Source organism: Hoplias malabaricus, chromosome 16 (genome assembly GCF_029633855.1).
Source record: "Hoplias malabaricus isolate fHopMal1 chromosome 16, fHopMal1.hap1, whole genome shotgun sequence".
Lineage (NCBI taxonomy): Eukaryota > Metazoa > Chordata > Actinopteri > Characiformes > Erythrinidae > Hoplias > Hoplias malabaricus.
In genome coordinates this window covers 5,899,018-5,926,974 of record NC_089815.1, presented here as the reverse complement: position 1 = coordinate 5,926,974, position 27,957 = coordinate 5,899,018, and the positions used below count along the sequence as shown (strand labels likewise).

The window sequence follows — 27,957 nt, the reverse complement described above, 5'->3', positions numbered from 1 at the left end:
GAAAACTGTGCTTTTCTGCAACTTAATTTCTGTGTCCATAGTCGGGATGCATGGCCTGAGATGGACTGGTGCCCTGTGCAGAGTGTGTAACTACCGTATGCAGAGTGATTTCGGGTAATGAAAATAAATGACTGAATTAATGAAGTATGTATATAATAAAAGAAAATAAAGAAATACTAAGAATTCAAGAGTCAGCTGCTGGGAAATGCAAAACAACACAAGCAAAGAAAAAACAAAATCCCAGCCTGAATCAAGAGCAGAGAAGGCAGAGAGATGAACCAGACCCCTTTAAGATATAGAAAAATATGTTTATTTGTAACAATACATCATAAAGTCACTCTGAAGAAAATTAAAAATAAATCTCAGACCTGCAGCTTGATGATGACAAATATCTGCTTCCCCAACTCTCACGCTGGGGTTAAGGCCTGTAGTAACATGTACTATGATACAGAAACTACAATAATAGTGTTCACATTATTGTGGATATATATAATAATATAATATAAAATAGCCATGGTGAACTTCCTCTATTTTACCCTATAAATAAAAACATTTAAAACAACCGGTATGATTTATCACTAATTAAAATGTGTTTATCATGTTACAGTCCAACAATGATGTATACACTAGTGATCATAATTATGCCGTATATTCACTTATATAAACGGACAGAAACTCATTGTCATTGAACTAAAAACTGCAGAGAAGTGGTTGCTTTAACAGTTCAGTAACAAAGATATTCAACTTATTTATGTAAGGTTTACTGCATAATTAACAGGTTAAGAAGTACACAAAGTTATTCAGAGTGATGTTGATATAAGATGCTTTTGTAGGCACACAGCCTAAATACTAACACGTTTTCATTGTTCACTGATGATAGGAACCAGACGTCTCAAGTGTTCAATGCCTCTAAAAGCTCAGTTATATATAAAAAAAGATTACATTAAATGCTCATGGCTCTCACCTGATGCCTGAGACAGTTTGATGTTAGCTAAAGTTAGGTGTTTTTAAAATCCATTCGTGGCAATTAGGGGCATGCAGGGTGTTGACAGGCAATGTTGTAGGGGAACCCACACCACGGAACCCACAGCTAACTCAGAGGAACATGGTGGCCTTGCCCTTTAAGCAAGGGGAGGCTTCGCACCCTTAAAAACCAAACGTGCAAGAGACTTCGAGAGACTACCATCAACTAAACGGAACTCAACTGGCCTGGTAGGTTTCAGGCTCCGCAGGGTTTCACACATCTTTTTTGCTTAAAAGGAATTAAGCCCTGTTCCTCCAGTTCGGACTTACCCCTTGCTATGGGGTCTCCATCTTTCATGAGCGTTCCTCAGTGGGGTCTATGGTAGCACAGATAGAACAGTGGCTCTCCTGTCACAGGCAAACTTATTATAACATTCTGACATTAAAAACGTCATAAAAGCACATCTAGGTTCATGGGCTGTTTAGGACAGTAACCCTGGTTCCTATTACCATAAAGAAAATTAAGTCTGTGTCTTTTCAGTACAATAACATTCTGAATATTAAGAAATTAGGAGAATCGGTGAAATTCCCTTTTAAAGGAGCAGCTCAGTCAGATTTACTCTTCTGACGAATAGAACAGAATCTAGTAACCACCAGCTTTGGTGGCTATTTACTTAAATGGAACAGCTTTACAGGTTTAGATAATCTGGATAGCAGTGGAAGCTAATTAGCAACAGTTAGTATCATGTATCTACAGATTTACAAGTGCATCTCAAAATAAAAAAAGAGAATATCATGAAAAAGTTCATTTTTGTTCATAATTTAATTAAAAAATGTAAGCAATATTATACTGCATATTGTAGCTATTTATTACACGGCCAGTGACTTATTTCAAGCCTTTTCACTTTTAAAACTGCTTTAAAAGTTACATTAAGCTGCTTAAATGTTTAGAATATTTCATAAAATCAAACAGAAGAGGATGTGTAATAGAGAAATGTTCATCCTCTGAGAATTTTGTTCATTTATATTCCTTTAACACGAATTACACAATTTATTTTTGAAGACCCTCATCTGGACAATAATCAAGTCAGCAGCCTTCCCCGTAATTGTGGCTGTGTGCGCTGAAATAGACTGAGAGATACATAGGATTTATATTGTGTGAATATTAATGGAACTGAAATAATAAAGGGCGATACGGTAGCGCAGCAGGTAGTGTCGCAGTCACACAGCTCCAGGGACCTGGAGGTTGTGGGTTTGATTCATCACGCTCCGGGTGACTGTCTGTGAGGAGTTGGTGTGTTCTCCCCGTGTCCGCGTGGGTTTCCTCCGGGTGCTCCGGTTTCCTCCCACAGTCCAAAAACACACGTTGGTAGGTGGATTGGCGACTCAAAAGTGTCTGTGTGAGTGAATGTGTGTATGTGTTGCCCTGTGAAGGACTGGCGCCCCCTCCAGGGTGTATACCCACCTTGCGCCCAATGATTCCAGGTAGGCTCTGGACCCACCGCGACCCTGAACTGGATAAGGGTTACAGATAATGAATGAATGAAATAATATAATAATATTAATAAGATTCTGAATGTCTGATTTTCATGAGCTATAAGCCAAACTGATCAAAAGAAGAATAAAAAAAGGCTTGAAATATGTCACTTACATGTAATTTACCTTTTTGAATTAAATTATGTGAAAATGAACTTCCATTTTTGAGATGTATGTGTATAGTGGTCTTTCACTTTCATTCAGCATTAGTAATATTTGAATATTGACTGATCCTTTAAAGCATTAACATTAACACTTAATGCATATGTCATATGCTTAAAAGAAAGGGTAAAAAAAATCAGGAGCTTTTCAGGTAAAGAAGTCTTTGGAAATGGCCTCCACAAAATTGGGGGCGGACATCAGGATGCCGATGGTACAGAGGATGGTGAACATAGAGAAGGCCATGAGGCAGAGGCGGTCGATGACAGAGGCAGCAAACTTCCACTCATTACAGAGGGTCTCTTCCTCGTCCTGGTCACGGAACCGCTTGGCGATGTAACGCACCTCTTCCAGGATCTTGCTCAGCTCCGTTTCTCCATGGCCTACGCTGCTGACCGACGGGGCCTGGTTACTGGGCAGTAACACGTCTTCCTCCCCAGCACCCACCAGCCGGCCACAGATGACCCCTGAGTCCGGTGACGTGGCGTAGGGCGCACTTTCCATGCCTCTGAAACCAATGTATAGCATGTTTCCATTGGTGGACTGTGGCACTCCTGTGCTGTTCAGCTCCACGCTGGAGATGCTGCTGCGCGGCTCCTTGTTGTGGCAGGCTGAGCGCACACGGTCCTCTCCAGGCCTCTTCATCCGCAAGAACCATGCACACCAGTTCAGCAGCACCACACGCACCTGAGGACACAGAAGACACACTCTCACTGTTGTATATGCCAGAATATTAATTATTAGCTTTTATTAAACTGGTCAGAAATATATTTTACAGGAGCGTCCTGGCCAAGAAGACAGCTACACACTTCACAATCCACCCTTACAGACACATAACACAATTCCTCCAGTACTCTGTTGGTAGCTCATCCTGTTTACTCTAGTCTCCCAAACCAAGGTTTTTAGGTTCAAATCCACCCCTGGGTGAGCTGCTACATTACATAAAATTGTCTGTGTTGTCTCTCGTGGTGCGTGTCTGTTAGGTGCCGAAGCATGGTTGCTTCCCCGCCTCCTTGGTTGAGCATCGTCTCTGATTGGTCTACAGCAGGGGTGCCCAACTCCAGTCCTGGAGGGCCGGTATCCAGCAAAGTTTGGTGATTGCTCTGCTAAAACACACCCCTTAAACCTGGCAATTAACAGATGAGTTGACTCAGGTGTGTGTGAGCAGAGGTTTAACCAAAATTGCTGGATACCGGCCCTTCAGGACTGGAGTTGGGCACCCCTGGTCTACAGACTGGATGGAGATGGAGGTAAAAGCTGAGAGCCCAAGCTACACAGCAATAGCAGAGATCCAAATTTTTTTTAATTTGTTGTACTCTACACAAACAAGATGAGGATTACTAACGAGTGGATTGATGGAAAGAAAAATGTACATAGCTAACATGGTAAATCCTTTGTGCGTGTTTGTGGGCTCTTCAGGCTTCGTGGTGCCACAGTGTTGTTTGGGTTGGGTTTTTTTGGGGGTTTTTATTGCAAGCACGATACCTCATGTATGAAATAACGATTTCTTTTGATTTTAATTCAGTAGTCGTACATTTTATTGTAGTGACTTACATTATCGGTGTTCCGAGAGTCTGCACATTCGACTGATGTGTGATATGTACACAATACGTAAACAACTTAAGCACTGCAGCGGATTGTATGTGTATTAGCACGATTCAATGATCTCCTTATGATGGTGTATTGTGGACCAATTCTTAATGTTCACGATCTGATATCGTCACATCGCACGCCCCTATTAGAGGCAATGGCATTTTTAACAACTGCTATTCATTTAGTGCCAGTGATTTAGTAATCACTGTACAATAGTCTACTTATTTGAAGAAGCATCTTGGAAAAGAAACTAAGTGTGGAAGATGTCCTCTGATGTGTGGAGTATGTCTGTAGAAAGTCATGCAGACACATGAATATGAACTGCTTACCCATGTTGGCATTTTCCCTCCATCTGGATCATGGTAGTGGTACTGTAAGACCCATACTGTGGCAATGACAGACAGTCCAACAATGACCATGGTAGTGGCAAAATATTGGGCTGGATAGAGAGGAAAACAGTGTTCTTTTTAAGAATCTCTTTTTCACATTCTGTACTTCTCAATTTTCCAAATGCAAAGATCCAATCTGTCAAACATAATGCCTATTAGAAACTCAAATCTCCACCAAACCTCTTACCAATTAAAGGCACTGAGTCCGAGGTTGCAGGCATTATCTCTGCTACTAAGAGCATGAAGACTGTCAGTGAGAGCAGCACTGTGATCCCTGTGAACAGAGCCAGTCATTACACACTAGAATGATCTAATATTACAACAGAAACCATGGTAGTTTATTAAATATATCTCCATAGTACCAGCACGACTATTATTATGGACTGTATTAAAAAAAAAAGCACATTAAACTTTAAATTAAACTTAGAAACCCCAAAATAATCCAATGCCCCACAGACTCACTAATGCATCTGGACACATTTAAGATAAATTAGACCTCTAGTTCAGACACACTACTCATTTAAGTCCTGAAACTCCCTATATTGATTCTGGAATGATGCCGAGCCATTGCCAGTGAATTGCTCTGTGTGAGAGATGATTCTGGCAGACGAACCACACACTAATACCATTTAAGGTTGAAAGAATGAAAAAATAAATTAACCTCAACTGCAACTACATGCTCAGCCTCAGCCCTCTGCAGGTCTCCACAGCAACAGTGGCTCTAAATTGGCTTGGCTTGAAAATAAAAGCGTTTGGCACAGAACAAATTTCTACCTGCATCAATCACAGAGCAGATCTCGGGCCGGCCATCAATCCCTCGGCCGACCGTTTATCTCAGCCTGCATGGCCGAGTGCATAAATTGCCTTGTGCTCAGATAGCTTCGGTGGCCATTTCACATGATGTCGCTTGCCGTATTTATAGAGTATACTCATGTCAGCAGAAAGCAGCATTGGTGCACTGAAGTGAGCAGATTAAAATTAAGATCAAAAATAAAGGGTAACACCATGAAATAAAAGGATTGCAGGTGTCACGTAGCCCTATGATTAAAACACCTATAGTGTTAGTAAGTAAAGTTATAATAAAATTTGATATATGACATATTCAAGTGAGGCAAAATGGGGCATTTGAACTTGCATTACATAAACTGTGTATATATTTCATATGGCATCACATGCTTCAACAAAAAGAGAATCAGCTACGCACTGAAGTGAGCAGGCTATAAAAAAATTGTGTTTCTGCACTGAGTAACTGAAAAGTTTGTAGCATAAACTGTTACATGCATCTAATGAATAATCTTAAAGGAACACCTATGAATACATATTCTTGGCCTGAGTGCACATTGCTTAAAATACAAACGTAATTTGTAGCAGTTCCATGGCTCTAGATCAGCAAGTGATGACTAAGCCACTCTGCAGTGGGCGATAGTGATGACTGCGCAGATTCAACTTACCGAGGGAGATCTTCTCTCCTGAGTCAGCGGGCAGGAGGAAGACCAGCAGGGCTAGTGTGGAGATGAGCACGCAAGGGATGAGCAGGTTCAGGCCATAGTACAGTGTCCGTCTGCGCATCACCACTGTAAACACTACATCTGGGTATGGCTCGTTACAGCAGCTGTAGATCTTCTCATTCCTCCGGCCAAGAACCTCTACATAAAAATAAGGATACATTTATGGCCAAATAAATCTAGATGTAGAAGTGCATTACTGTAGACGTGGTAAAATTAGGTCAATCAATAAAAATCGATTACGATATTTTTTCAACAGCCCAGAAACCACCAAATGAAGGGCTGTCTCTGGCTTTTACTACACAAGTTCCCTTCTGAGTCTCTTGTGTACAAATGAAGTGTTGGTGGCAGAGGCTAGGCTTAGGTACTGCTCATCAAATAGTTGGTCAGGCTGAAATTTCACATTTGAGACCCAGCAATGTGGAAAAAAATCAACAAATTATATCACCTTACCCACAAGGTCCCATTCTCCATTGGCAGTATATCCTGTAATGTCAGCCTCGATCATTTTCAGGTCCAGAGACCAGCCCCCATATGTCCACGAGCCGAACTTCAAATCACAGCGCTGGACATCAAAGGGAAACCATCTTACATCAATGTAACAGGTGCTCTTAAAGATCCCTGTAAACAAAAAAACACCGATTAAACACATGGTAACGACTGCATTACAGAACTCTCACTGAAATGTCTTGGTTTTTGTAAACAAACCACACAAATAGCCAAAAAACAAAAAAAATGTTGGTACAATTTGCCATTTTGCAAGTGGAATTTTTGCCCATTCTTGCTTTAAACAAAACTTGAGCTGCTCAACACTATGTGGTCACCATGGTCTCCTCCTCGTTTCTCCTCATCGTTTTCAATAGGAGACATATCTGGACTGCCGGGAGTCTAGTAAAGCGCACACAAACACGGTCTACAACGATGTTGTAACTCCTGTAGAATGAAGCCTACCATTGTCCCACTGACATGCCGATTCCTGGGAATAGAAGGGAATAGACTTGATGGCAGCATACGTCTGTCCAAAATACCAATATAAGTATTTTGATTAAGATTAAGTGACAATGATTTTTCCAAAGTACATCTGAGCCCACATGGCTTCGTCCATCTCTGTAGCATAATGCCCTTTCAAACCAAGATACTTTAGAGCTCAATGGTCATGCCCATTCACCGGCGGTTTCCACCCTTGTCTTTTACACACTTTTTCCCCTGACTCCCTGAATCTTTATATCTACCCTGCAGTTGGTTAATCTAGGGGATGTTTAGTTTTGTGATGTTTAGATTTGCGCAGCTATAATAGAGGGGCTGGACTAAGTGTCAGTGTAGGCTCATCTCATTTCAGAGCAGACAGGTCTGCGGCCAGATAAAATGGTTCAGAGATGAGAAGATGCATCAGAGAGCTGCAGTGTGTGTGACAGATCTGGGTCAGGGACAGCTGGAGACACAGACAACAGAACTGCTTTTTTTAAACACTTCATTTACAGGGCAGTGTAAAACACAGCATTCCATGAAATTAGTCATTTAGTGCTGGGATTTCAAAGTGATCTGCTGAGCACAGCTGTGAATACACACTGGATGACAAAACATGGCTTCTTAAGTCCTACAGTAAACCTGAATAAGTTACCGTTGCATTAACAGTTTTAAGTTCATAAACCCAAATATCAGAAGTATTCATACACATTTACTTTAAGGGTCTACTATTTATTGTTTTGGGCGGCACGGTGATGCAGCAGGTAGGTGTCGCAGTCACACAGCTCCAGGGGCCTGGAGGTTGTGGGTTCGATTCCCGCTCCGGGTGACTGTCTGTGAGGAGTGTGGTTTGTTCTCCCTGTGCCTGCGTGGGTTTCCTCCGGGTGCTTCGGTTTCCTCCCACAGTCCAAAAAACACACGTTGGTAGGTGGATTGGCGATTCAAAAAGTGTCCGCAGGTGTGAGTGTGTGTGTGAATGTGTGTGTGTGTCTGTGTTGCCCTGTGAAGGACTGGCGCCCCCTCCAGGGTGTATTCCCGCCTTGCGCTCAATGATTCCAGGTAGGCTGGATAAGTGGTTACAGATAATGAATGAATGAATATTTATTGTTTTATTGCAACAGTGAGGCAGAATTGAAACATCACTATTTATACTTGTCTTAGGCTTTTTTAGGTATGAAAACACATTCTGGCAAGTGTGTTTGACACATACTTCAGTGAACAGCTGGAGTAGAATAAGATGTGTCGTACCTGGGGGTATGTAATTACAGGCGCCGTTAGAGCTGACCAGAATGTTGGTGTGAAATGTGGCATCAAACCTCTCATCAGCACTGTGGGAAATATATAATAAACGTAGTACAGTTTTACAGCCGTTCAATCTTATTTATTAGAGATGTGTTTTTGGCACAAATACACACACGTCCAAGACAAAAGGCTCTACTTTCTTTCTCCTGTCTCTTTCATGCATCAAGATGCCTTGTTCATACTGCTCTCCCTGGTTTTGGTTCCTCTAGAACCAGGTTTCTTCCTCTAGAGCTGTGGGAGTTTTTGTGGCCTTGGCTTACTCATAGGAGGCTTGGACATTAATCTCTGTAAAGCTGCTTTGTGACTTTCTGTTGTTAGGGTTAGCACTATACTAATAAAATTGATTGATTGCACTTCTCAATGCTAATGCAGCTAGATGTAGTCTCAATTTCTACAGTTCAGGAAGTGTTAATGTATTGGATATCTGCTCTGTTTCCTTCCCACTGCTCACTCCAATCCACTCAGTGCTGAAGGATTTACACCTTTCTGGAAGGCTCTTGGTGCTGCTCATATGCTCATGTGCAGCTGCTCCTTTCTGCATATGACCTACAGATCTTAGTTTACTATATATTAGTTTTATATTGTGTGTGTGTGTGTGTATTAAGCTGACATATTGCCCCTGTCAATTTTCTAAGTGGTGGATACACACACACTCCTTCAGGGTTTGTAATGATTAACCAAACCATCACATTTCCTGTCACACATTATAGTTTTTCCCTCTACAACACTCTAAGGGGAATGTGATTACTGAAAAACAAGCAAAGCACACGGACCTCTGCCGCTATTCTCTGGTTTTCACCATTCAAAATTAATTGCCAAGGGCCTCAAAAATACAGCATAATGGTAAAGCTCAATTTTCAGCAACTCTGTACCACAGGGAGCACACTAATGTAACATAATGAACTGTGTAAGGGAAGATATCTTGGGAAAGTCAGCTACAAATAATGCTCAAACCTTGTTTTCTTACACTCTCTCTCTCTCCTCTTTGTTACAAGCACTTTTTCCAGGCAATTTACCAGCATCCTCCATAAACTCTGACACAAACCTGGGAGGCCTGCTCTCAAAGACAGCACAGATATAAACAAGCAGCCTGTGTTATTTTTGGAAGAATGCCGTGTTTCACATACCTGTTATACAGCAAGATGTCAGGCTTCCAAATCTGATTATCCGGAAATCTCACACTTGTCACACCGGGATAGTCTGAGATGTTCCATTTAAGGTAATGATCATACCAGTACTGCAACATAAGAGCATGTTCATCGTTATACCAAAGCTGAGCTTAAAAGGGTTGAATTGTATTAGTAGGAGAGATAAGGGTAGAGGCGGCACGGTGGTGGTGCCGCAGGTAGTGTCGCAGTCACACAGCTCCAGGGGCCTGGAGGTTGTGGGTTTGATTCCCGCTCCGGGTGACTGTCTGTGAGGAGTGTGGTGTGTTCGCCCTGTGTCTGTGTGGGTTTCCTCTGGGTGACTGTCTGTGAGGAGTGTGGTGTGTTCTCTCTGTGTCTGCGTGGGTTTCCTCCGGGTGACTGTCTGTGAGGAGTGTGGTGTGTTCTCCCTGTGTCTGCGTGGGTTTCCTCCGGGTGACTGTCTGTGAGGAGTGTGGTTTGTTCTCCCTGTGTCTGCGTGGGTTTCCTCCGGGTGACTGTCTGTGAGGAGTGTGGTGTGTTCTCCCTGTGTCTGCGTGGGTTTCCTCCGGGTGACTGTCTGTGAGGAGTGTGGTGTGTTCTCCCTGTGTCTGTGTGGGTTTCCTCTGGGTGACTGTCTGTGAGGAGTTGGTGTGTTCTCCCTGTGTCTGCGTGGGTTTCCTCCGGGTGCTCCAGTTTCCTCCCACAGTCCAAAACACACGTTGGTAGGTGGATTGGTGACACAAAAGTGTCCGTAGGTGTGAGTGTGTGAGTGAATGTGTGTGTGTCTGTGTTGCCCTGTGAAGGACTGGTGCCCCCTCCAGGGTGTATTCCCACCTTGCGCCCAATGATTCCAGGTAGGCTCTGGACCCATCGCGACCCTGAACTGGATAAGCGCTTACAGATAATGAATGAATGAATGATAAGGGTAGAGTGAAGGTATTGGATGAACACTATAAAGCTATAAACTACAGAATGCCTGTGTAGAACCTAAGGGCAACTGTATGTACATTAATTCACTATGGTATATGATGTCTAGTGAATTTTTTATTTATTTATTTATTTATTAAACACAAAAAAGAACCATGTCTGTACTTAGAATGTACCATTTGCAGGCAACATAATTTATGACAATGGCAGTAAACACAACAAACAGATATACATGCTGTGCACCTTGCACACTATTATCAGTGCACAGTAATCCTCCGTAGGCTCTAAAATGTGATATACGAGGCTTTCTTAAATACGATGATCATTCTGTATTTATTGAAGTCTGAATAAAAATTTATGCGCTACTTAATATTCTTAATGTGCATGTCCAAGTCCAGCACTAAAAGCAAAGGCAGGACATTATACAGTTTACTTGGACAAGACTTAAGCTCAACTATAAAGTCAATGTGTTATCCATTACTTGGACCAAATATTCTTTGAGTTCAAGCACCCATCAAAATAACACTCAAACATGAGTGAGAAAGTGCAGGAGGTGTTAGAAACATACAATAGCAGCATACAGCGACTAAGCTTCATGTCTCTCAAAAAGAAAATCTTCAACTGCATAAAAAACATCTCACCAGCTGGAGCCATATGTTCGTTGTGAGAACTTGATTCTTCTCATCCTGTGTTCAAAAAGAAACAACTTTCAAAACAAATCTCTAGAACAAGCCTCTGGATGCAAAGCATTTAAGAACTAGCTACAAACAGACTAATGAATTTAATAAATGTTTTAGGCGTGACCTTTAGATACAAGCACAACTTAACTGTCATATATCAGGTAGATTGTTACAAAATATTTATATTTTACAGGTGTATAAAGCATGGCATCTGTATTTCTAGGACACATACTGAATCAACTGCATATTAACTGCAGTTTAAATTAAACATGTTAAATTGGAATTAGCTCAACACAGGATGTGATATACCCTTTATCATGAAAAATATTTGAAGTAACATTGTATTTTTTGCCATAGAGCTCACCACTAAAACCATAAGCACTTTTGAAACTTTCTTCATAGGTGTTGTTAGCATTCGATATGACGCTGAAGCAGAGCTCTGGGACGATCTACAGAAGGATGTGGGTTATATCCAGATTCTTATGATTTAAATGATCTGACAGGGTCATTTCCAATTGCTAAAGGCTCTGTAGAATTCCCTGAATGTGGACAGATGTTAAATCTGTTATCCACTGAAGCTGGTCTTTAACTGTGCCAAGTGCATGCCGCCAAAATGCATACAGAATCCAAGGTGTAACAAGCCAGATATCCTTAGTGCAATGACCAATTATGTGCATATATATATATATATATATATATATATATATATATATATATATATGTATATATATACACAGGGGTTGGACAATGAAAGTGAAACACCTGGTTTTAGACCACGGTAATTTATTAGTATGGTGTAGGGCCTTCTTTTTTTGGCCAATACAGCGTCAATTCGTCTTGGGAATGACATATACAAGTCCTGCACAGTGGTCAGAGGGATTTGAAGCCATTCTTCTTGCAGGATAGTGGCCAGGTCTCTACGTGATGCTGGTGGAGGAAAACGTTTCCTGACTCGCTCCTCCAAAACACCCCAAAGTGGCTCAATAATATTTAGATCTGGTGACTGTGCAGGCCATGGGAGATGTTCAACTTCACTTTCATGTTCATCAAACCAATCTTTCACCAGTCTCGCTGTGTGTATTGGTGCATTGTCGTCCTGATACACGGCACCGCCTTCAGGACACAATGTTTGAACCATTGGATGCACATGGTCTTACTGGTGCAATGTGCAGTTAATGAAGATTGTCCACCAGGCTGCTCCAATTTAGCCATGAAACCTCCCACACTAAAATGACAGGTGTTTCAGTTTCATTGTCTAACCCCTGTATGTATGTATATATATATATATATATAACAAGTAGCCCTAGGACCCACAAGTGAGTAGTTTTTGATTACTCTGTATTAGCTCCTTCTGGCACTTATTCACACATACATTTTCTTTGTAATTTAAGTGGGTATTGGTATTGTTTAAAATTGTACAATGGACAAAGCCCAGACCTAATCAAGGTGTTCACAGTACACAGTAAAATTAGCATTTGGTTAAAGGTTCTGTTCTACATTAAAGCCTTTTATGGCATAAATACTGTAAAGCCTAATAATGCAGTAACAATGATCAAAACACAGTCCCAATTGTCCCCATGAATATGCATTCTGATATAAAAAGTAGGATGTGATAACTTTCAGATTGGTTGCCAGTAAACATCTACACTTTTTAAAAGCTAAAGTGCAATCCTGCAATCTCTCCTCCCACCTAATAAGGAACATTGATTGTTTACAAGGTTAACTCACCACATCCATGATCTGCATCAAGCTTAAGCTGAAATTTACAGTGAGGGTGTGTGTGTCGTTAAACACGGGGCGCTCCAGCGGATTGTAATCTTTCATTAGATCTCGGTACAGCCTCCTTTGATGCTCTCCTTGTAAGGAAACTGTGCGGAGAGAATTAAGGGTAGACTTATTATTGTAGTTTCCTACATTATTTACATTTAACATCACATATTAATTATAGTTGTAAACCATTAAATGTTAAAATTGAGTTTTTATTACCTTCATTCCCTCATGGCTTTAATTAGTATTTCAAATACTAATGACAATAAAAATAACCCATATACAATCATTGAACTCAGCTAATGTAAGGTGCAATCAGTGTGGACACAGATGTGCATGAGCTCAACTTCACCAATGGCAAGTGCAAGATAGAGGTTTATAAGCCCCCAGCATTTGGACTGTGGAACAGTGATACTTCATTTTCCGGAGTGATGGAGCAACATCTGATACTTCTGGGAAGACTTGGAGTGGCATTTATGATCCAGAATTAATTATCCAACATAAACAGAACCTGACCTCTCTAATGGTCTCATGGCTCAATGGTATCAAAATATCACAGATATGTTCCTACTGTAAGGTCTTCTTAGAAGAACAGAGGCAGTTACTACATCCAGAAACCATTGACTATTTAATGAATCTCCTCTTTTACTCACAATAAACATGGCATCAAAAAAAGCTCCAGTAGCATCAGTAGAATCTTCATTTACCACTGTATCATTTTGACTGTTTCAATGAACTTTAAACAACAAATAAATATACTAAATCTAAAAAGAGCCATTTCAAGTCTTCTGCACCATGTAGGAGGTTAATTACCCAAGGCAGTGTAACTTGATTTTCTCTTGGAGTAGCTGAGTTTCACCCTGAGACAAGCAATCAAGGGCTGCAAAGTGCAAGAGGAAAAAGTCTTTAGCACAGGGAAAAGTGAATGAGAAGCTAAAAGTACTGTTTGTAAATCAGTTGGAGGAGCTTGTCCAGCTTATTTGGATGTAAGCCTATTGATTCAGAACTCTCATCAGTGACTTTCTGCTATGTTTTGGAGCTTAAAGCTCTGCCACTCTCAGACCAGACCATAACTCTACACCAGCTGTTGTAACTTCTGTATGTAGTGCACTTCAATAAATGCAAATACAGTCCTTGGTGCTGCTGGGGGGTTGTTTCCAGGAACACTGCAGATACCAAATGCTCAAGTCTCACATATAATCCTTTGGTTGGATTTGGAGTGGTTCCTGTGATCAGAACTAATCTTGCACCATCAGTACCTGATCTCACTAATGTTTTCAATGCTAATGGTTCCACAACATTTGGCACAGTGTGATTATGCAAATCCTACTGGTGAGGCAGTTTGTGTCCTTTTTTCCTTATATGCACAGAAGTAGTGCACCTGTAATTAGATAAGTCCAGGATTATTTCACTAGAAGTTCATGTGTCTGTTCCTTACTCATCAGTCCTTTCACTTTCAGACTCTCTTGGGCTCTCTGGAGGGTCTGAGATGAAGGCTTTCTTTGTGTGACTAAAGTCCCTTAAGATCACAACTATTCATAATCAAATTTCGCTCAGACCATTCACTAGATTACATCAGACATTTGTATTATTCAAAGCCAGTCCTTGTGATTCATCCCTTCCAAAGAAAATAAAGCGAGAAAGAAATCGATGGAGAAAGATGAGGAGAGAGAAAGAGAGAGTGAGAGAAAGAAAGAAAGAAAAATGTATTCCCTCTGGGGTCTCTACATGAAGACAAAGCATCCAGTGTTAAATTAAATGTATGGGTCCACTTATGCCAATAAATTAGAGAAAAATGGACTGTGGTCCATGTTGCTATGAAAAACTAATTAAGCTTTGTGAATAAAGACTCCATAACAGAGCGCTCGATTAAGGATAAAAGCAGTCACAGAACAAGAAACATCTGATTTAAAGACTATGGATCTGCAGTAGCTTAAAGGAAGCTTTTAAACAGTGCGGATGGGGATACAGGGCACTGCTGCATTTATTTAAATACCAAAGCACAGTTTTATTTGTACTTTGGTGACTGCCTGGGGTCTTAAAAGAATAATGGCAACATTGAGACATCAATATTCACTGAGTCTGGAAATTAGCGATGGGCTGTTCAATGGAAATGAATCAATGCTGTGGTAAGTTTCAAAGCACTGTTTCAAAACTGAAGTCTGTCACTGAAACTAGGACATTCATTCATCTGCAATCAGACCACACAAGGACCCAAGTTCAATACTAGGAATTTAATCTTAACTTAAATTTTTTTAAATAAAATTTGAGGTGAAGTGAATCTCTTTTCTGTATTATTCGTGAAGTCCAGCACTAACTTACCGAATAATATATTTGGCTCTTGAACTGCACCCTTACAATCCTGAGCAGGTCTGTGTCCATGGAGACTGTGTGGTGTAAAATGGTTTCTAAAGGAAACTGAGGTACCTCTAAACACCATGTGCTCTATCTTATATTGAAAGCCCTAAAGTGAGTGGGCTTCTGAGCTGAAATATCATAATACTATTGACTTCATTGGATGGTAATTTGCAGGTTCGATTCCCGCTCCGGGTGACTGTCTGTGAGGAGTTGGTGTGTTCTCCCTGTGTCCGCGTGGGTTTCCTCCGGGTGCTCCGGTTTCCTCCGGGTGCTCCGGTTTCCTCCCACAGTCCAAAAACACACGATGGTAGGTGGATTGGTGACTCAAAAGTGTCCGTAGGTGTGTGTGTGTGTTGCCCTGTGAAGGACTGGCGCCCCCTCCAGAGTGTATTCCTGGCTTGCACCCAATGATTCCAGGCAGGCTCTGGACACACCTTGATCCTGAACTAGATAAGCAGTTACAGATAATGGATGGATGGATGGTAACTACAGAAATATATGGTACACTTCTCTACAGTGCCAATCCAGGTGGATATATTCCCAGTGGGCATTTTGTAAACAAAATATGTATCGACTTAGAGGTGGTCCTGTGGGGTCTGGATCACTGGCAAATGGGTTAAAAGAAGGCAAATATATTGCTAAGTGCAGTAGAACTACTGTACAACTACAGAATGTGCCAATATGGTAGGAGTTGATAAAACAGACAAATGGTAGGCTATAGACAGTAATAAAATGTATAGTGGCTGGTGAATGTAAATTATGCTTTAAAGCAACACTACATATGATTTGGTGATTTTGCTCCTGGGCTCATTGGTTGGTTGGTTGTAACCGATTATTAAGTGTAATCATTTTAACAGTACTGTCCTGAAATCAGGAGAGAGGGGGAACTGGGTGGTTTCCCACCGTCCTCTAAAAGATACATAGTGTAGTTTCTGCTGTGCTGAGGCAATACTACCAACAACAGGGGCTCTGTTCTCCCTATTACAGCTCAATAAACACCACAATTATTTTAAAGCTGTTATTTTAAAGGCTAAGCACCAGCTCTATGAATGTGTCAAACAAATAAATACAGTGGAATTTGAGTTCATAACTTGTGTTTATTGAGAGTCAGAAAACATGTTATTTCTTCCCCAACGGTGTTTGGAAACTCTAATAGGCGTCTTGCCTGTGACGTAGATGGTGGACCACAACTCTAGAAGTTGCACTTAATTTAATGCAAAATGACGAAAAGGTGTGTTGTTTTTGGCTGCAATCATTCAATATACAGTGGAACATCTGTGCACAAATGGCCCAAAGATCTCAAAATATCCAGAAAATGGACTAAATTTGTCCACTTTAAACGGGCACTTTGGAAAGGACCATCCGCTCACTCCGTTATCTGTAGCTCATTTCACTGGCGCTTTTCCAACAATATGGGCATGTAAGGACACCAACGAAAGGTGTTCAAGAGCCTCTGTGACATGGAGGTAAACAGGGTAAGGACACTCACTTCGCCTGTTTTACGTTGGTGTTAGTTAACGTTAGCTTGACTCGCTAAACTCGGTGGCTCAGATTATACTCGGCTACGTAGCTGCATTAAGGAGGTTTATAGTGTCGGATGAATTCGAGTTCGACTTCGATCACATTTACAAGAATAACGGTACCTCTAAATTTGAGTTTAGCTTATTGCTAGGCTATTGTCATGAATAATGTTGGTTATTTAGCTAGCTAGATACTGTCATAACAGTCAGTCATAACGGTGTTTTACCGTGGCGTTGTTCAGCTGTTGTCCACCAGTGACGTCACGGTTGCGTTCAAGAATTTCCGTAGTGAGCTCAGGTTTTTCCGTCAATTTAATAAAATTGTCAGTTTTAAAGCAAATTAAGCTGCTATTTTCATTTTAATTCATACTTATATCTGTCAGTAACTACAATAATGTGAAATATTCATGGAGGTCCATTGAGTGCTGCTTAGCCTTTACGGTCAAAATATTACCTAGTGTTGCTTTAATAAAGGCAAATGCTGATGTGCCTCCAAACAGCTTTACCTAGAGCTACCCAATATGGCCAAAAGACACCTGTTTGTCCAATGCTTCATCTGAAATCAAGGGTATCAATGGGGTTTATCTCCTTAGCACTAGAGATGTGTGGATGTTTCTGTGTGGATCTTACTGCAAATGAGTAAGCTTCTTCCACAGCCCAATGCTGAGGTCTTTACACTCCTCTAGCACACACTTGGCATTTGTACAATGAACTTAGACTCAAATGTGGCTTTTCCACAGCATCCCATTGTATTGACAATATTTACTGAATATTTTACAAGCCGTGTGTGCACATTTGAACACATTTTTCAGCAATGGGTGCACATTATTATTTATTATAAGGTGTACATTAATTTATCTATTACAATGTCTGTATACACATTTGGAGTATAATGTTTATCTAAATTCTCAGCAAATCTCAACATAAAACCAATAAAAGCAAAGCAAAAGCTATGCCTGTGACCGCTGTACAGCTGAGAGCTGAAAGAATACAGCCAGAGAATGAAATGTTTGCTTGATACAGCCTAGCGTTTTATTTAATTCAGTTTTTTATCACACAAATAACTCAAGTTGCCAGCTAAATTTAAAGTCCAGCTAAAGCAATCAGACATAAGTGCTTCTATGCAAGTGAAGGCTAATGAAAAACGAAGAGCCGGCCAAACTGCACTGAATACATCCTCACAGCATTTTTTTCAGCATTTTGTAGAATTATTTTGTAGTTTTTCACTATCCATATTAAATCAAAGCTCATAAGTAAGCAGTTTTTGCCACTTGAATTAAGATTTCCAATTTTTCCAATATGTCTTAGGATCTCATTACGTTAAAATAACTTTCCATAATTATGAATGTTTCATCAATGATTTACAATCTAATAGTAAACTAAGTTTCTCAAAATGACTCTTTGAAATTAATAATTTCACCATTAATAATGATTTAGAATCTCGTGATTATGAAGTGGTAACTCACAATTATGTCTTAGTCATGATTTGTTATCTCATATTACTAAGATCATAGTCATTAGTATGACTAGGTATCTCATAATCACAATATTGACGCCCCCTTTCATAAGTATGACTAAATATCTCACAGTTAGGCCCAGCTATCTCATACTATTAAGATCCTATCTCACAATTGTGACTTTAATATCTTGTGATTATGACAATTATGACATCACAATTATGACAAGCTAGCTCATAGTCATGAGATCTTCTTTCTCATTCTACTGACACAATAAAGTAATACTGAGAAATGAAGTCACAGTAATGAGAAAGAGAGGTCATTAGCTACACTGAAGAGACGTTGAATTTATTAATATTTTTACATGAAAGGGCTGTATGAAATTAAATCTAGCTACATCCAGATATAAAATGTAAGAATGGATACATGTTAGTACAATTGTATATATATGATTTAACACTTTAACATAAAAATATTAAGTATATACAAAGTCTCATTTATTTCAGTGTAGTAAATCATATTCTGAGAAGTCTTAATTCAACTTCTCTTAAGTTATACTGGTGTATATTGTTTTATTAATAGCAAAGCCCTGACTGAGGGCTTCAGTTCACAGAAACGCTTTAAATTACAGTTCCCAGCAAAAGAGAAAACCTTTTAAACCTCTGTAAACTCTGATATTAGGCTACTCCACAGTCTTACTCTATAATGAGTTGTTGAGCTGTTTGAAATATCTCCACAGAGGAACAATAATCCCCTAATGATTCGAATCAACAGCTGCTGCTCCACTGAAATTCACAGGAATTTTCTGCAACAGACAAAACAAGCGTTTTACTCACCACACCATAAAGAGGCTGTGACTGCGAGACAGAGAGCAACATCACAAATTCCCATTTTGCTGAGGAAACAGGGGTTGAAAAGCCCTCAGAACTGCTCTAAAAGCTGATGTCCTCAGGTCAATTCAGTGAAGTGCTCTATGCTGAGGGGAATATGCGGGTCTGTGAACACGGAGCCGTTAAGCTACAGAGGCCCCGCCCCTTTCTGTTTGGCGCCAATACTCATCTGGTAGACCTCAGACTGCATGGTAAATAGTTGCACTGCATTACAGTCGCTCCAGTAGTTACCTGTGAAGTGGACAGCACAATGAGCGTCTTAAAGGGGCAAGCTGATGTTTAATACACCCTCTAGTATAAAATGACGTTTAATACTTTGGTAATAAGTCATTATTTTTTTTATACACTAAAATGCTGTGTGTGAAATATGCGGTCTGTGTGATGGCTGAGCAAACTGCAGCGTTCCAAAGACAATCTCAAATGGGCAGATTTGGACAGCCAAGGTTTCTTGTGTCACAATCCTAAGGACCATTCCTGTCAGTTTGGGTGTGGCTTTCAAGCTGCAGGTGTTCAGTGGGTGCAGACAGAGGCAGGCACTAATCATATTTCCATAGTTTGTACACTCAGTCCTTGTTTCTCCCCAATAATTCTAAGTAAGATCCGGATCCACCACAACCCTGATCAAAGTGAAGTGTCTACAGAAAATGAATGAATGAAACTTCTTAGAATTAAATAGCAAGCCAATGTAACGCTATATCAGAGCTTTTAGGAATGCCCTCCTTTTGGAATTGTGCATAGTTCTCCCTGTGTAAACAAACTGACAAATATATGGCCTCTTCACACTGATGACTTTAACATCCCTGTTGCAATACAGATGTGTGTGTATTTCCTCTGCGACACAGGATATAGCCCCCTGGCAATACATCACTGTATTTCACAATCACACTAATGTCATTCCATATGGAACACATTTTACATCATATATAATGTTGCATAACTGAAATCTTTCACAAGAAAAACAACAAAGATTTCAACCCTGCGATTACTTGGGACTCTATCGCTTTTAAAGGGGTTCTGCTGGGTCTCTTGCAGTTCATGTCCTGTGTGATGGAGCTGGAGCTGATGGAGAGCTGGCGTTCAGCCCAGCAGGCAGCACAGCTCTGTGTCCAGCTCAGCGTCCGGCTTAGCGCCACCTGGAGAGCAGGTCAGAACAAACCCGATCATTTCTCACACTAGCAGCTGTCAAAACATCTGGCACATGTCAACAGACTAAGAGCGGCTGCAGGGAAATCAATTACCGAACAGTCATGGGTTTTTGCCTTGTTCTGTACAGATACTATTTTGGAGATCATCTGGACATTGTCTTCTGTACTTAGCAACAAAGATTTGGTGAGATTCCTGGACACAGATCTAGCCTAGAGTCCTAGACAACACTGTTTTCAACTCCTGTAGCTGGTCACCCAGCAGGGTGATGTTTCTTGTGCACCATGCCAGTATCACAGTCCAATCACAACACATGCGGTATTGGTGATGATCACACAATCCTTTGTTGGTGATCAGCAGGAATACAACATATGCCAGTTTTGCAGGTACTTTTTTCCCCCTTTCTTTTTCAGCAGGGAAACATCAAAATGATGAAGAGGACAACTGGTGAGCGGATATGCAATTCATGTGATGTAGGCAATAAAAAAACAAGACACATTTTCATGAAAAATATGAATCATTTATTCATTCATTATCTGTAACCCTTATCCAGTTCAGGGTCGCGGTGGGTCCAGAGCCTACCTGGAATCATTTGGCACAAGGCCAGAATACAACCTGGAGGGGGCGCCAGTCCTTCACAGGGCAACACATACACACACACATTCACTCACACACTCACACCTACGGACGCTTTTGAGTTGCCAATCCACCTACCAACGTGTGTTTTTGGACGGTGGGAGGAAACCGGAGCACCCGGAGGAAACCCACGCGGACACAGGGAGAACACACCACACTCCTCACAGACAGTCACCCGGAGGAAACCCATGCATACGCAGGGAGAACACACCACACTCCTCACAGACAGTCACCCGGAGGAAACCCACGCAGACGCAGGGAAAACATACCATACTCCTCACAGACAATCACCCGGAGGAAACCCACGCAGACGCAGGGAGAACACACCACAGTCCTCACAGACAGTCACCCGGAGTGGCAATCGAACCCAAAACCTCCAGGTCCCTAGAGCTGTGTGACTGCGACACTACCTGCTGCCATTAATTCATTTATATATTACCTTATATATTTTTTCTTCCTCCATACCACAGCCCGCAGGCTTAACAGGCAAATCCAGTGTACACTCTGGTTAGATGCCAGCTAGGATGAGATGGACATTACATGGACAGTCTTAAATGTATTGTCCATAAATTCAGTCAGGTGACCAACTCTGCTCAGTGGAGTGCACAGACTCTGCTGCATTTAAAGTGCATTCTGCCACCTGGTGGGAGTGGACACAACCTCAAGGCTTCAGTAATTTCATGGAGCAGTAAATTATACCATTATTCTAAACGTTTTTATTTTACTATTTATTTAAAACTCTTTATTCATTTATTTTTATTATTATTATTATTTACTACTGATTTACTATTTCTACAGTTTTATTATAAAATGTAACTTACCAAAGAAGGAATAAAATATAAATACTTTATAGTCAATGGGTGAACCAGTTAAACAGCAGGTTTAATACCGAATTAATAGATATATGTAGTCAGGATATTTGGTGTTGGCAAAATGGCCGTTTTATAAATTGAACAAGATTCTTTGGAGAAAATATTACACATTTCAAACACTCTTCCACGGCACTTTCAGTCTAAACTGGAATAAAATCAGTTCATATTGTTTAATAATGCATGATAAATCTTGGAGCTGGATGTACATTTTAAAGTCTTTTGGGTGAGGGCTCTTTGATTTTGTTCCTCCACTCTCGATGAATTATTCCTTCATCCAAGATTTAATACTGACACCACAGAGGTCAGTGGTTTTGTAGAACTTTGCAGCAATTGCCATTTGTTTAGTGGAGTTAGTATAATGTGTGCTGGTGTTGTAGTGAAAGAACACTGATAGATGAAATCCAATAACAATAATAATAAATTAAAACCAGTTTAAGGTAGTTGCTGTACTTACAAATAGATAATATGACTCCGCATACTCCACAACTCCAGCAGAGGAAAGGGGTGGAGATACCTTCTGATGTCCTGACAGGTCCGGCCATTTACTGTGCTGTCCACCTCCTCATCCTGCTGTACACACTTCAGTGACCTCTGAGAGTGGCACCTAATCAGAGCCTGACAGCTCAATGCCCCAGTGCTGAGAAAGTGAAGGGAGGACAGATCTATACTCCACCAGGCAATGTCAACTTCACCTTGTATTCACTCGAAATCAAAGGTACATGGGGATTGCAGGAAATACACAGTACATATTACAAAGTAAATCAGAGGGTTCTAAATTGACGGCTGTGGCGATGCTGTAGCAGACTACAGAGACATTTCTGAACTGGCATCTCTACCTGTTTCTATTTGCTTTAGATGTTTACCCTGTGATATTTCCTCCCCATTAACTTTATCTCCCCCCAGTTACACAATGCTACTAAGCTACGAGGGTGAACGATCTAGCATGTGAAGCGCAAAGGCATTTTATTTAACTGCTGAAATTAGCTCAACACGCAAGGAGGAGAATGCTAATTGACAGTTCTGTTAACTGTGATGGTTCTCCATTAGGAGGGAGTATTATAGCCTAATGTAAAATTGGGGAGGAATGACGGAACAGCACTGTCTCCTCCTTCAATATCCACAGGTGAGATGCTTTTGGGCAAAGCCCAGAGCCCCCAACTGCGTCCCAGATGCTGGGGATGGCTGCCCGGTGCTTTGTGTGTGTTTGCTCACTGCCAGTTGTCTATAGTATGTGTGTGTTCATTGCTAGACATTGGATAAATGCAGAATAATGTGTGTTGTATCACGTTATTAAATCTAAAACTATCCTGTATATATCCTTGTATTTAATCTCTATAGAAAAGCATTGCCAACTGAACGAGACTCTCTGGAGCAGTCACATGACGCTAAGGTAACCATGCTCAGTTCTAGGCATCAACTTGAAGGGTATAAAACCCCTGCAGATTTTGCCTGTGGAGTTATGGAGCTGCAATTTCTTTAGTAACAATGTTACGCGTACACTTGGGGTCTGCGGTGTTGTGTTTCTCTAATTTACCCAGCCTGGAACGAGGTGGTTTAGAAAGTGAAGTAATACATACTGTCCAGCAGGGGGCACTCTTTAACTTCTCCTGCCAGAAGATTCCTAAAATGCTCCAACAGAAGTTTATATCAGGGGAAACAGCCTCAGGGTCAAAAGGACCCCAGTCCTTCTGTGATAATTAGCGAGGCCTTTATAAACTGAATGTTGAGAGTCAGACCAGAGACAACACTAATCAGCAGGTAATCCAGGGCCTTAGTCTTTGATTGTAGTTAAAGCTGCGAGTCCTTTGGTGGGTTGAATCAATAGCAACTAAGTTTTAAGAAAGGTTTATTATGAAAAAAAAATAATCTACCAACCCACACACTATGAAACAAAACAACCCCGTCAGTTTTTGTTATCTGCCTAAGTCTAAAAACATGGATGTTATGAGTCATTCTGATTTTGTGCTATATCCTCAGTAGATTATAGACCCTAGAGTTGTCCTGCCTTCATCTGAGTATCTCCAATTACAGCACAGTTTAAGTGAGCGCGCAAAATTGGGTTTAACCAGAGAAAAACAAAAAGAGCACGTGTAGAAAATAAGAGCACTGAGTAAGTGTGGAGAAAATGAGACGAGAGAAGAAATAGAACTGATTGAAAATGGCTATAATTCAGAGATTCTGCTCCTCACTCCCGGGCTCCCGAGCTATGGCTTGTTCTAATTTAAAGGAACAGGTGCTGAATTCAGACCGAGGGAGAATGGTGCTGTGGTGTAAGGTCCTTGTGGTATTGTGTCCAAAGCATGTAAGACCCCAGATGTGTGTTCACTTGTGGAAAATGGGTAAAACATATCCACTTTAAGACTGAATTCATTATAGAACTAGCTTTGAACCTAGTTATACCCAGGGTGTGAAGTCATTCATTACAAGTATTCAGTTACATGTATCTAGGTTTCAATTCCCGAGTGATCCTTGGCACTGGGCATGGCGACTTTAGTGAATTTGGACTGCATTTGCTAAATAGTGAATGTGGTCAATATGACTTAGTGATTACCTATGTATTTTTAAAAAGGTTGAATGTGTTTGGACATCTTTTCCTCATAAACAAAAAGGCAGATTATTATAAACAGCCCCCGACAGTGTCGGAGATAGCAGCCTTGCCTCTCACACTCATGTTTCTTATAAGAAAACTGTCTGTGAAACTGCCTTCAGGAAATCTGGCTCCGTACATCACAGAGTAGATGAAAGCAAGTGTAGCTTTAATGGACAATATACACCCCGCACCCTCACCACCCCTGCTTCAAAAACGTGATATTGAGGAAGGGGTAGCCTTGAAAGCCTTGAAGTGAAGATGAAAACCCTGGGAACTTACATAAAGCCTCAATTCTGCCTCAATATACCCGAATACCTGCTGCCCACATAGAATCAGACCCACCACATCATGCAATAACTCTTATATAACACTCTTGAGTAGCTCCTGTTGTTAAGCAACGAGTTTCAAATCCCCCTAAAAGCCAATATCAGGAAATTACATAGGGGACATTCCCACTGATTCTCCAGAATGATTTCCATTATGTGCCTCGTTTATCCTAAGAGACATTTTCATTCCAATTTGGAGCCAAAATACAACACATTTTGATTTCACTGGAAGTATAAATAACTTTGAAATGGTAAGTGTGGCTCATAGAGTCTGTGAATGCTGGGTCCACCATTCTACACCATTCTAGTCCACACCATGCATTGCTCTCTGTATTGTCCTATTGTAATGTTTTGTTTATAATGTTTGTTTTGTTAAAATGATGTAAATGTTTGAAATATTCATTGTCTGAAACCGCTCATCCACTTTAGGGTCACGGTGGGTCCAGAGCCTACCCAGAAACGCTGGGCGAGAGGCAGGAACACACCCTGGAGGGGGCGCCAGTCCATTTTTTTGGTCTGTGGGAGGAAACCGGAACACCAGGAGGAAATCCACGAGGACACAGAGAGAACACACCAAAGTCCTCAGACAGTCACCAGGAGCAGGTCCCTGGGGATGTGTGACTGCGACACTACCTGCTGCGCCACCATGTTTGAAACAGGGAAATAAAACTAGGCACAAATTAAAATTTAATTTAGGAAGGATTTAATCAATGTGATATGCAATGTAATATGTTACCAAAAGAAAGTAAGAAAGAAAAAGCTTAGCAACAGTCTACTGCAGTCATGAGATTTTGGCCCTTCCCACTGCTAAAGGTGAAAGAGGCTTAAACACCCAGAATATGCTGTAATCTGTACCAATAGAATGAATGAAAATATCTCAGTATGACATGATAAAAGATAAATTACACCCTTACTAAAACGGCATGTTGTACAATCACATTTAACTAACCAAAAAAGAGCAAGCTTAATGGGTCCCAGTCCCAATAATATATTCTCAGTTGGTCTAAGATAATCTTATCTCAGTGCAGACAGACAAACAATGCCTTCAAAAATGAACGTGTGTACACTTTTTTGCTTACATTAATCAAATAAGTCAACAATAAGCTATAACTTAACAGAGTAATGAAGATGGTGTGTTGTGTCAGTTTTGAAAAAAGTGTCATTTCGCTCTCTGGGGGATCTCAGCATGACCTAGAACTTGATAAGGCCATCAGAACATCTCAAAGGTCACTCTGGACTTGAGTTTCAAAATGACACATACAAATTTAAAGATCCCAAAAATACCACTACATTGAAGAGCACTGATCATGAATCTTGCTCAAGAAAGTGCTGAGAAGCTGTTGATCCCAGGTTCTTTGGTGGAAGAAGAACAGTGGAGAAACCGTAAACATTTTTTATGCAAATTTTTGGGTGAATGGTAGTACAATTTGGACAGATCTACATGTTTGAAGCAGAACACTAACTGTAAAGCAAATTACACCAGCTCATAGATAACAGTGGTGGATAGCCTTGCACTGACTGATGGCTGGAAAAAGAGGTCTCCTTGGACTCTTGCACTGTGACTTGGCACATACACTATTCAAAACATGCTACTACCAAATAGTAAAACAAATGACACATGATCCCATTTAATAACCAACACAGACACCAGACCAAATGCCTCAGAAGAAAATCTAATTGATATTTACAAGCTCTCTTACACTAATGTAATTAATCAGCGGACATATTTGCTGTCCAAAGTAGCACTTTATGAGACTCACATTGGTAACAAATGCTAGATGTCAACAGTTACCCAAATTTGATCTTAAATGCAGACTTTTCTCTGCACACAGGTCTTCACTGAAGTCACAATGACTTGTCAGTGAGGTTCAGAGCACAGTACAAATACAAAAAATGTCCACCAGGTGTGCACTTCCCAGTGCATTTTACTTCATGGCTTGGCTCTGCACACAGCATGGGCGTTTCTCTTTCATCATGGAAATGAAATAATAAAGTGGTCCTTGAGAGATCAGGAAATTTTGTCTGCTCAAACCTGATTGGCTAAACACAACGCAGCGGCTGCCTTTCTCTGCAGAAATGCTACTGCATTTATAACTCAATTTGTGCTGTGTTCTAAATGACTTTTTTAAATGTATTTATAGAAAAGATTTTGGTGACTTCTGACTTTGTTTGTTACCAAAGTTAGGCTCCAATGCTAAACTGTGTTTAACAGTGCTTCAGTTGTGCAATCTGTCAACACACAGTACTCATAAAGCAGTATGAGCGCTCTGGGAAGAGCGGAAAACTGTGTAAATTAGATTTTTCTCTGAACCGTTTGTTTAACAGATGTTTAATTAAAACACATTCATACTGAACAGAATTCAAGTAGACAAAGACACTGACCTGCCAACCTCTGAAGTGAGGAAGTGAGGCACAAAGCTGCCGCTAGCACCATATTATTTCTGCAGCACCATTTCCTGTAGATTTCCTCTAGCTTTGTATTATGCTTAGATACAAACTGTAAGAGACAGAGCTCAAAAAGCTCATCTTATTAACAACGAATTTACTAATCTGCTAATCTACGATCTCCATAAAAACGTATGGCTTGGTAAAAACTGGAAACAAACATATATTTACCTGTTTTAAATGTGAAAGTTACAAATGCAATACAAAGTTGACATGGATATATTCAGCCCTGAAATAACAACATATATTTTGGAGTTGAACAGTCAACTCTGGTCAGTTTGTGATTGCTGTAAGCCAAACAATGCACTGTTGTCCTGTGAGGAAAGTTAAAATTGAGTGGTATTTGAAGTCGTCTGAGTACATTGCTGTGTTTGTACCACTTAAGTGTGTTTCAGAGCAATAACAGACGGCAAAGCACCTTTTCATGAGGCTTTGTAGAATCCTGTAGATCAGTGGAAGCAACAAGCCAAAGCCAGTCCTTGATTGCCTTGGCATTTTGAATGTGAAGATGTGTGTGTGTGTGTGTGAAAGAGAGATAATATCCCTGGTTGAAAACAGTTGCTCATTAAATACCCTTCTCCGTCAGCGGCGTGAAGCACGGTGGTTGCCTCGGTGATGCTGCTCACAGGTTTTGCAGCACTGGGAGCGGAGAGATGGCTGGTTACATTGTCCAAGCCACTGGAGAGACTGACAGATACGAAATGCCAGACGATCACGTAAACACACCTGACCTGGAAAACACAGACAAACCATTCAACCACAATCAGGATAAACACCGCAGAGATAATATGCCTTGACAGGAGAAA

General features: G+C 40.7%; 2 protein-coding genes across 2 annotated transcripts in view; both read right to left on the bottom strand.

The window, feature by feature from the left end:
* Positions 1-339: 339 nt before the first annotated feature.
* On the bottom strand, positions 340-19,202 carry chrna7a (cholinergic receptor, nicotinic, alpha 7a (neuronal)). Its single transcript, XM_066647643.1, has 10 exons — positions 19,086-19,202; positions 12,876-13,015; positions 11,109-11,153; positions 9,541-9,650; positions 8,360-8,439; positions 6,599-6,766; positions 6,092-6,286; positions 4,828-4,914; positions 4,581-4,690; positions 340-3,345 (listed from the first exon to the last, which is right to left on the bottom strand). Exons 1-10 carry the CDS (start codon positions 19,138-19,140, stop codon positions 2,809-2,811), a joined length of 1,527 nt encoding a protein of 508 aa, XP_066503740.1. The 5' UTR covers positions 19,141-19,202; the 3' UTR covers positions 340-2,808.
* Positions 19,203-25,408: 6,206 nt separating this feature from the next.
* Positions 25,409-27,957, bottom strand: part of LOC136672128 (A disintegrin and metalloproteinase with thrombospondin motifs 7) — a 65,405-nt gene continuing 62,856 nt past the window's right edge. The window contains exon 24 of the mRNA XM_066648082.1: positions 25,409-27,882. Coding sequence (XP_066504179.1) covers positions 27,734-27,882 — 149 coding nt within the window. The 3' untranslated portion in view covers positions 25,409-27,733. The remainder of the gene's footprint in view (positions 27,883-27,957) is intronic.